Here is a 10,203-nt window from a genome sequence, read left to right as displayed (position 1 = left end):
CGTTCTATCACCAGAGAGAGAGAGAGAGACTGACCAGTAGTGTTCCTGACTCCACCAACCTGTAGCAGTAGTCGTCTAGAAGAAGAGCACATATATATATGGGCGCCGCTACATTTCACTCCACTCCACCTCCACCCCCTTCTCCATCCATCCATCCATCCATCCGAGCTATCTAGCTAGGGATTCTAGGAGAGCCTGAGAGATCACACAGAGACGACGATCGACGAGGTCGCTGTTGGTGGCGGGTGGAGGTGGTGGTGGTGGCGGTTACAGTGGAGAAAGGCTTAGCCGAGACCGTGAGAGCGCGCGCGCGGTGGCGGGCGCGACGCGAGGTGGATCGAGCGGGCGGCCAATATTCGGGAAAGTAAGGGCAGAGGCAGATCCAGGATATCCCTGGATTTCAGCCTGACTTTGCCCGCAATCCACCCGCCCTTTCTGCGCACACCCTCCGTCCCTCTCATCCCTCCCCCCTCGCGCGCTGAAAGCGATCAGCCGGCGGCCGGAGATAAAAGAGACGGGGCGCGCGCGTGTCGAGCTAGCCAGCTTGCCAGCTGCTCTTGCGCGGAGCAGCGGATAAACTCATCGGAGGCTACCTAATTAACCAAGCTTGCTTCCTCTCTGCCTACCTTTGCCTACAAGTAGGTGATCATACGATCGAGCCGGGATGCGTATGCTGGCTGGCTCCTCTCTTATCCGTCTTGTCGATCTTTTATTCTTTTGTACTTGTGCCCGGCCGGCGGCCGGCGGCGCCGTTGCTGTATGTAAATTCTGCCGGTCGTCTTTGGCACAGGTTGTGAGCGTGAAGGGTGGTGGTGGCCGCCATAGCTATAGCTCGTGGGATTAAGGGCAGCCGCGCACAATCGACCTGCAAAGTGTTGCCGGGAGAACAGACGCAAAGAAGGGAGAAGAGGGCGAGCTTGACAACTGCAGCTGATAGGGTTGTTGGTTGATCTCATTGTGAATTTGTGATCATTGGAACAAACAAGATTTGGTGCTCGGGAGTGGTGTGGATTGCGCTTCGGTTCTTCCTGCAGAGTAATAATATCAGTGATCTCCCTCCCTAGCTCTCTCATCATGCATAATTTTTTTTCCTATACAAATTTAAATATGTTCTTGATATAGTCTCTAGCTACTGAATGTTTTCACCAGGAAAATTTTCCTATATACACAGAAGACATAACACATCGACAACTTCTTTATTAATTGTTTTCGGTCTGGTGTTTTTTTTTTCACCTAAAAAATCTATGGCAGTTTGTGTGGGTGTTTGTCATCATAGGGGAGGCATCCAGTTACATTATATCAGGGTCCAGTTTGGCTGAGATGATCATTTCAAAGCTATATCATCCAAACAAGCTGCACATGATTTCCATGATTTTTGTATAGAACATTGAATATATCAAAATAAAGAGTTATAATTTCAGATACATGCATATAAACTTTTCCAAATATGAATTTCTCTAAGAAATGTCAATCAATAATAGGTCAGAGGTAAGCCATTACTAGTCTATACCTTTCTTGTTGCTTATGATCGTTTGTTTTGTGAATTATTTTAAGAAGTCATGATGATTATTTCATGTCATACCCTAATTAATTTTACCAAAAAATATGTTCTAACCGTGCATGGAGGAAACAAGGGGAAGTATGTCAGACCTTAGGGTGCATGCCCTCTCAGTTCATTTCATGAATTCGATCTAGACAGTTATGATTTTTTTTTTGAAATAACTGAATAACACGGATTATAGTGTCATATCTTAGGGCACAAACAGTTAAGGTCTAAGTTATACTTCCATTTCCGAGGAAGCTAGGGTTATGACATTAGGATATGCTTCTCTTTTGTTTTTTTAGAAACATAGTATAAACGCAGACGTTTAAAACACGTGCACACTCATCTCTTTAATTTGATTGATGACAAATAAAAATCTTCTAAGTTTACTTTTACTTATTTTCCACATCAGTTCTCTCCCTCTCATGAGATAGAAAATAAATGCATTGTTGTATTTGAAGTTAGACGTACTATACTCCAGAGATTCTCTACAGTCAAATGCACAGTGCCTTTGTTACTGACATGTGAGCCTAGGGATCATCGGAACCACGTATTAGTAACAAATTAAGTCATATGACTTCGACTGTAGAGGATCCTGATCCATACACTCCCTCTTGTCGATAGTATTTAACGTTGCGCACCGGCCGGCAGCTAATACAGATATAGTTGATTTTTTGTCAAGGCTGTGTATTTATCAAAAGGGATGTGTACATAGATAGCTTCTTTGACACAAAAGGAAACCTAAAACATTGAATTAACCAGGTAATCGTGTATATGATGAAAGTATGGCACTTTTTATCTAGTGTCATGATTGCTAGCTTTTCCTGAAAATATCATCGATCCAATTCAAAATGAAACAAAAGCTACCGATCCAGTTGTAGAAGAAATATTACAAACGATCATGCCATCTAACTACCAGACTTGGTTATGAAGTTAGCAATGTTACAGCAGACGAAAAGGAGATAAAAGGAATTTTTCGTGCTGTTTAATTGCATATATAATATGTTTTTTTTCTTTTGTGTTTTCTCATTGGTTTGATGATGCTTATTTTTGTGTGATGTTTTTGGATCATTCTTTATGCATCTAGATGCTTTGTTGTGTATTTATATGTTAGTACTATTCTTTATCCTGTTGCTAATTACTACACGTACTGGACTTAATTAATATGTCAACGCCAGCATTTCAAAAACTTATACTAAAAGTTATGCATGTCCTTGCAGTCTTGCTACTAGTCCATTAGTGAATAAGATGGACACTTTCTCCCATGTGCCACCTGGTTTCCGCTTTCACCCTACTGACGAGGAGCTCGTCGATTACTACCTGAGGAAGAAGGTGGCATCGAAGAAAATCGACCTCGACGTTATAAAAGACGTCGACCTGTACAAAATCGAGCCCTGGGATCTCCAAGGTAATTAGCATGCATGCAAGTTGATCGAAGAATCAAAAAAATCAAAGTTAGGTTTGCGATTGAATTGAGCATCCAACATGTACAAATATTGCAGAGAAGTGCAAGATTGGCATGGAAGAACAGAATGACTGGTACTTCTTCAGCCACAAAGACAAAAAGTACCCGACGGGCACCCGCACCAACCGGGCCACGGGCGCCGGCTTCTGGAAGGCGACGGGGAGGGACAAGCCCATCTACGCCCGCAGCTGCCTCGTCGGGATGAGGAAGACACTCGTCTTCTACAAGGGCCGTGCCCCCAATGGCCAGAAGTCGGACTGGATCATGCACGAGTACCGCCTCGAGACCAACGAAAACGGCACCACACCTGTATGCATATATTTGATGTTTGGAATTTGCTCCGGTCCAATAAAAAGGTACCGTACCTTATGGTACCAAATTGTTTTTTATCATTTGATCTAACAATGCCCACCCTGCTCAGCTAGATCAAACGATCAAAAATGATTTGGTGTCATGAGGTAACTTGAGATATTTTTTATTGGATCGGAATAAATCTCTTGATGTTTAGAATGAGATTCGGTCAAAATCCGCCTCATGCACCTAAGTCTGACTAAGTGGTTGACTGATCATTGGTGCGTGTAGGAGGAAGGATGGGTGGTCTGCCGGGTGTTCAAGAAGCGGGTGGCGACGGTGCGGAGAATGGCCGACGGATCACCGTGCTGGTTCGATGACCACGGCGCCGTCGGTGCGTTCATGCCGGACCTCAGCTCGCCGAGGCAGCTACTGCCGCACCACCACCACCACCACCCGGGCTCGTCGGCGGCGCTGTACCACGGCCACCACCACCAGCAGCTGCAGCAGATGTACGGTCACTGCAAGCCGGAGCTGGAGTACCACCACCTCCTGCCGCAGGAGGCCTTCCTGCAGCATCTTCCTCAGCTGGAGAGCCCCAAGCCGCCGCCGCCGCCTCCTGCGGCGGCGGCCTACATTGGCGGCCACCTCGGATCGTCGTCGTCCACCGCCCTTACTACTCACGACGACGAAGCCTCCGGCTCCGCCGCGCAGCAGCAGCCGCCGTCGTTGGAGGCTGTTTACATGGCCGGCGCCGGCGTCGGCATCGGCGTCGACGCGTCGGTGACGGACTGGAGGCTACTGGACAAGTTCGTCGCGTCTCAGCTGCTCAGCAAGGAGTCCATGTCCAGCTACGGATCCCATCCGGCTCAGGTGTTTCAGGCTGCAGACGGTGGCAAGCATGAAGAGGCTTTGGACTACGCTTCGACGTCGGCCGGCTCCGGCGGCGGCGAGGCTGATCTGTGGAAATAGCTTCACTTTCCACATAAATATAAATCCACTGGACAACATATATACACACACAATTTATACCATCCAAATCTGATCTAGCCAAGTGTACAAATATATATAGCTGGCTATATATATATATCAAGAGAAACGCACGCATACGTAAATAATAAGTATGTAACCAAAGTGGTTCATATTGTTTGACATCAGATCGCGGGATCTGGTGTTAATAAGTTAGCTGTAAGGTGAAGCCAAGGGGCTTCAGTAACTAACTTGACACAATTTGTAAAAAAAAACAGTCAAGCTGTAGATGGACGTCTATTTGTGCAGTCCATCATTCGATACGGCAGCTATGGTCGCTGCCGATGCGTCAGAAATGTTTGTGAACTTAACAGATGTATCCCAATTCATTGAAAAGAATGATAAGTTTATTTACTGACAGAAGCACTCCATTGGTTATTAGCTAGTGCAAGCAGTAACCAGTAGATATGCAAGGAATGAATTCGGCAACACTTTGATATACATATATATACGGCATCAGTCGTTCAGTACACATAACTTGTCTACAGTCCTAGTTTACCTGATCTCTCTGCAATGCTACAACATTCGCAAAACGAGAACAATTTCTCTGAATCCTGAACCGATCTGCTTTGTCTTTTGTTCAGTCTCCAATGTATATACAGCATTCAGTGCTCAATTTCTGCAGTATGCTGGATAATTCTTCTTTTATTTTGCGTCACACATACCAGTTGCTTCATCGCAGAAACCATCACGGTCCAGAAGTTTGGGTGGTGGAGCACTCAAAAGAGGGGAGGAAGGGCTCCCATATGCATTTCGGCGACTGTTGCCGCATCCAAGGCTTTTCCGTGTGCTGACCCCTGTTAAAGGGTTTGTTCCATTTGCATATTTGCACAAAGCCTACATACCAGTTTGCCTAATATTAGTTATCAGGATTATCTTTTGTTTTCTGTATAAAAGAGAATCAGAGAACTCATGCAAAACATTGAAGATAGACCCCAACATGGCATCATATGGTGATTCTTTTATGTATCATCCAAAATTAGTTTTGACCACTGCTGAAACAGTATGGCACCGGTTCTCAACTTCAAATTCATATGTCACAGATGCGGGACATTAGGATTATGCAATGTTTGTTCAAGCTAAAGATTGTGTTGTTAGCAGTTGAGCACATGGAACTTCCTTCCCGAAGACATGAGACATAACAGCCAGGAGATAATAGTCAAGTTCATGTCAAGATTCTCTTGTCTGAATATTCGGTTTTCTCTTCCATGACACTTACTTCTGCATCCATACACAGTTCGTTGGCCAGTGTTTAAAAATTAGTAATACCAAAATCAGACAGCAAGCATCCATAATAAAAGGAACATTTTTAGAATCTGACATGCTCAACTGCTTATCAAACACGTCAAAGAAGAAAAACCCGTGGAAGAAAAATAAAAGGAACATTTTTAGAATCTGACATGCTCAACTGCTTATCAAACAGACCCGTGGAACATGCAAAAATAAACCTTAGTTTGATAATTACTACACGTGATAGTAGTGTCATTCAAGTTTCATGTACCTGTTTCTGTGTCAGGTCAATAACAGCATCACTGAAGTCTGCACCTTCAATGATTGCTCCACCAAGATCGCTACGCGTAAGGACTGACCGTACAAGCACAGCATTTGTAAGGTTAGCTTCATTGAGCACCTGTCAATAACATACAAACTTTCAATACATGCTTAAAGGTTACTTTGCCTTGAAATTATTATTCCTGAAGAACTAAACGATGTTGTAAATTAAGAACAGGAGACTCCAGTAGTTGCCTTAAAAACTGGTACATTGAACCTGGCTTCATATTGAAAGTAACAATGCATTCATAAGCATTTAGCACCAAAACTAATATATGAATCATTTACTACACTGATCAAGAATTCTGATGCATTATCTCTTTTAACACACTGATGTCAAATTCCGCATTTGCACAACTAAGTGCATCACCCATATGCCCTTGAGCATCACAAGTCCATAACTATATACATGTATTTGCAGAAGATACTTTGCACAAGAAAAACATGACATAAAGAAGTTGTAGGTTTACCATGCGATCCATCAAGGTATCACTCAAATCTGCACCTGCAAAAGACCAAACAATAGTACAGTGAAATTGTGTCATAAATAACTGCATGGGAAGGTTGAAGTATTCTGTAACCATTCAGATGCAGTCAAAAGTTACAAGGATTTTGAAAAATCAGATGCAGGACTCTACTTCTGCAATTGCTTTCACTAACAATAACAAAGACCTAAGTACCATGTTGGTTCCAATTGGAACAAAAGAAAATGAAGTTTATTGTTTGCCTCCTGATCAGAGTTTAAACTGGGAAGGCCTTAGTGGAGTTCAAACAAGGGCTCTCTATGATATCTCTAGTGCAGTGTCTCCCTGTTAAGGCATATCACTAGAGTACAGGACTACTAACCACAAAGGCACAAAACAGGGGTAATTATTTGCATCAAGCATGAGTGTATAATAACTTCTTGGAGGGAGTTTGACACATCCACATACTGAAAAGATGTTGTTTCACTTACCAGTAAAATTTGCTCTATAAGCAACAGCCTTTTCAAGATAGGCACCATTGAATGTGGAACCACTGAAATTTGACTCCCTCATATCAGCAGCAGTGAAGTTTGCCCGCCTATATTGATAAATGTTGTATTAAAAAGGAAAAAAAATGATCTCTTTCTTGAGCCATAGGGAAAATTCATAACAGAAATTGAGGGTACCCAACCTATTAATTAAGCATATCAATATATCTTTCATATGCAGAGAATTGTAATATATGCTAAAGGTGGACAACCATGCCAAGCTGAAGCAGTGATGGTAAAGATTCAAAATTGGCTGCTCATCTACAGATTGTTTTTTATGTGGCTGATTACTATTTTGCGATATTACTATTTTAATCTTCCACCCTCCACATAAATGCCAATATGTTAAGCAATAAATGCCAATATGATAGTACTATAGTAAAACTGCTTAACTAAGCAAACTTTAAACTGCAAGAGCTTTTATGTCTTATCTATAGCCTGCAATGGAATCAATGCTTGAAAAAAAATGCATAACCCACTGGACTCCAGAGATTGTGTCTATCTATCCAGAATACTAAGATGATGATATAACAGCATAAGCATGAGCTAGAGAAAAGTTTGTATCAACACTTGCAGAGAACCAAAATTACTTTATAACCCAAACAGGCATAGACCAAATGGAATTTCTGTTTATAGCTGAAATTGGAAACACAGGATTCATTTGGTTCAATTATTACATAAAACCTATGGTAAGCAGCAAACATTTAGCACCGCAGCACGAAAGAATACTAATTTGGGATTTGTGAAATTAGGCATCCAACCTGAAGTTCTCATTAACATGGACGGCCTTCCTGCAATGATACAAGCACGGGGCGAAGAATATCAGCGACACGAGGCAAAACGAAAGGATCCGAAAGGGGAAAGGAGCCCGCGTAACGTACTTGAGGTCGGCCGACCCAAACTGCGCAGCGGAGCCAATGCCGAACTCCCCACGCTGCTCCGCCTCGAACTTGTTAAGATCCGCGTAGGCCGGCGCCGCGGACACAATCGCCGCCGCGAGCGCCGCGGACACCGCGGCACGCCACCTCGGCGGCGGCGACGCCGCCGCCGCCGCCGCCGCCGAGGTGCTCAACGAATTGCCGTCCCGAGAACCCCCTCGGTTCGCCTGGCAGGAGACGTGCGGGAGGCGGCGAAGAGGGGGCGAGCGACATCTCCACGGCGTCGGGAACGCGCAGGGCCTCGCTGCGGCCGCGGCGAGGGGGGAGGTGGTGGGGAGAGCCATGGCGGGGGCGTGTGCGCGCGCGCTCTCGCGGCGTGGGAGGAAGCAGAAGAAGAGAGTGGGTGTGGGTGAGGTGAGACGTGTTGTGGCTCGCGCGCGAACACGTAGCCGGCCGCGCAGCCGTCGCGCCACCGCCGGCACGACGCGGGGGATGCGGGGAAAAGATCCAGAGAGCGCGCCTTGTGGGCCGAGAGCCTGTAGTGGGCTTCCGTTATCCTCCTTATGGGCCTTTGCCATATTGGGCTCCATGGCTAGCAAAGCCCATGCAGGTATCTGGCCCGATGTAACATAACAAGATGGCTAAACTTGGCCCATGAATGCCAGTGTAGTAGTAGACTGTAGACGTTGACAAAAACTGGTGATGAGTACATGCTATACTGGCCTTGGCCGTGGCTAGTTAGCTGTCATTTCTGTCTTCACGCTGGCCAGTCACTTCGTTAGTATAGCTACAGTAGCTAGTAGCCGTAATTGAGTGAGCTAGTAGACGCGCACATGCATGTATTATACGCTCGTATCGTATATATGTACAGTACAGACTACAGAGAGTACACTTGCTGCAACCTGTAGCAGGCTATACGGCTATACATATACGTATACCGGGCGCGCATCATGTACATATGTACGCGGTACTGCCTTGTCGTAAGGTTACTTTGATTTGCCGCGAGATGCCGGCAATGACGACGGTCTGGGTTGGAATCTGTAACGACCTGACCCAATCTGCTCAACCGGCATCCCTATCATTTCTGGGCTCTGATGATCAGATGATCCTTCAGAACAGCTAGCTCTGGCCTGTCTGCCGGACCACAGCGAAGCTATAGCTTAGCTTGAGCAAATTTTCTTTTCTGAAACTGTTACTACTTACTGCTATTGCTTGTGTATTAGGAGTACAGCATTTTCTTTCCTCTTCTCTTACGCTTGTTTAATTAGCGCACCCTGCCTGATGCCTATAGTATATAGCTACTGTTGTATAGGAGTGTATTAGGGGGTGTTTGAGAGAGAGGGACTAAAAACACCCTCTTTTCATGCAGATGCAGCTAGCCCTAAGCTAGCTACAAGCAGGAGCCATGGCATCTAAGTTGACTTGGGGATTCAAGACTGTCTACTAGCTGCTGCTGCATGATGGGCGTCTTCGTTGCTGGAGTATCCTACTACTACACTGCTGCTGCACGCGTGTCATGCATAAGTTTTCATATTTACTCCATTATTAGCTAGTACCCCTGCATTGCCTCTGCATCTCAGCATGCAGAATTGCAGATGCAGGGTAAGCTGCTTGCAGGTTTCAGCCTAGTACGACGCTTTCCTCAGCCCCGGACCATTCTATATATCCGTATTTTATTTGATTAATTATGCAAGCGTAGGCTGCAATGCAGTATAAGTATATAGTAGTATAATACGATTAGTATATATGCTTCTGTATTAATGCATCATTTAGCAAGTATTTCAACCGATAGCATGTACCAGACTCGCAACCATTCAGGCCATTCCCAACCCAATGACTAGGATGGTGTCCATAGCATTAAATAAGCTGACACTTAAAATAAAAAATGATGTGTCAAGTGAATAAATGAGGAAAGAGAAGGAAACCATGTCTTGCATGAGACATAGTTTCTACACAACATCCAAGACATTATGTGAGATAAGTAGCATTAAATTTAAGTATGGAATAGTATTGTTTGCATTGAAAGAGTAGTGTCTAGCACTAGTTTCTTGGTAATGTGAAGTTTATGGAAACCATATCTAGTGTCTTGGGTTGAGAATGCCCTCATGCAGTGCTCATTTAACGCGTGCATGGAAGCATGCATGATGCATCTACCGGTCGATCAGTGCATGCCTAGTACGTGTGCATACGGCGCATGGTCAGTTAACACAACACATACTCCCTCCATACTTGTAAAGGAAGTCATTTAGTATAATAACACGGTCTCCAAAACATAACTTTAACTTCTTATTTCTATAAAAATATTTATTGAAAAATGATATATGTATACTTTTAGGAAAGTATTTTTTAAGACAAATCTATACATATAATTTTTACATTTTCAAACTCAACAACGTGAGAATTATTCATGATTTATATTTTCAAGGCTTGACTT

The 10,203-nt window shown here is 44.3% G+C and overlaps 2 protein-coding genes across 3 annotated transcripts; one reads left to right on the top strand and one right to left on the bottom strand.

The window, feature by feature from the left end:
- The first annotated feature begins 205 nt into the window (after positions 1 to 205).
- Positions 206 to 4,808, top strand: LOC107276426 (NAC domain-containing protein 7). Its single transcript, XM_026022736.2, has 5 exons — positions 206 to 638; positions 791 to 1,035; positions 2,764 to 2,951; positions 3,046 to 3,317; positions 3,591 to 4,808. Exons 3-5 carry the CDS (start codon positions 2,792 to 2,794, stop codon positions 4,269 to 4,271), a joined length of 1,113 nt encoding a protein of 370 aa, XP_025878521.1. The 5' UTR covers positions 206 to 638; positions 791 to 1,035; positions 2,764 to 2,791; the 3' UTR covers positions 4,272 to 4,808.
- On the bottom strand, positions 4,746 to 8,240 carry LOC4330131 (thylakoid lumenal protein TL20.3, chloroplastic). Of its 2 annotated transcripts, XM_015767442.3 has the most exons (7): positions 7,966 to 8,240; positions 7,773 to 7,923; positions 7,653 to 7,682; positions 6,835 to 6,941; positions 6,350 to 6,384; positions 5,830 to 5,958; positions 4,746 to 5,165 (listed from the first exon to the last, which is right to left on the bottom strand). In XM_015767442.3, exons 1-7 carry the CDS (start codon positions 8,111 to 8,113, stop codon positions 4,974 to 4,976), a joined length of 792 nt encoding a protein of 263 aa, XP_015622928.1. In that variant the 5' UTR covers positions 8,114 to 8,240; the 3' UTR covers positions 4,746 to 4,973. The 2 variants fall into 2 exon arrangements, with proteins under 2 accessions (XP_015622928.1, XP_015622927.1); XM_015767441.3 differs by having other exon boundaries at positions 7,773 to 8,240.
- Between the last annotated feature and the right edge of the window lie 1,963 nt (positions 8,241 to 10,203).

This window comes from Oryza sativa, chromosome 2 (assembly GCF_034140825.1).
Source record: "Oryza sativa Japonica Group chromosome 2, ASM3414082v1".
NCBI lineage: Eukaryota > Viridiplantae > Streptophyta > Magnoliopsida > Poales > Poaceae > Oryza > Oryza sativa.
Note: the sequence above shows the minus strand (reverse complement) of the source record. Positions and strands in the feature narration are given on the sequence as shown.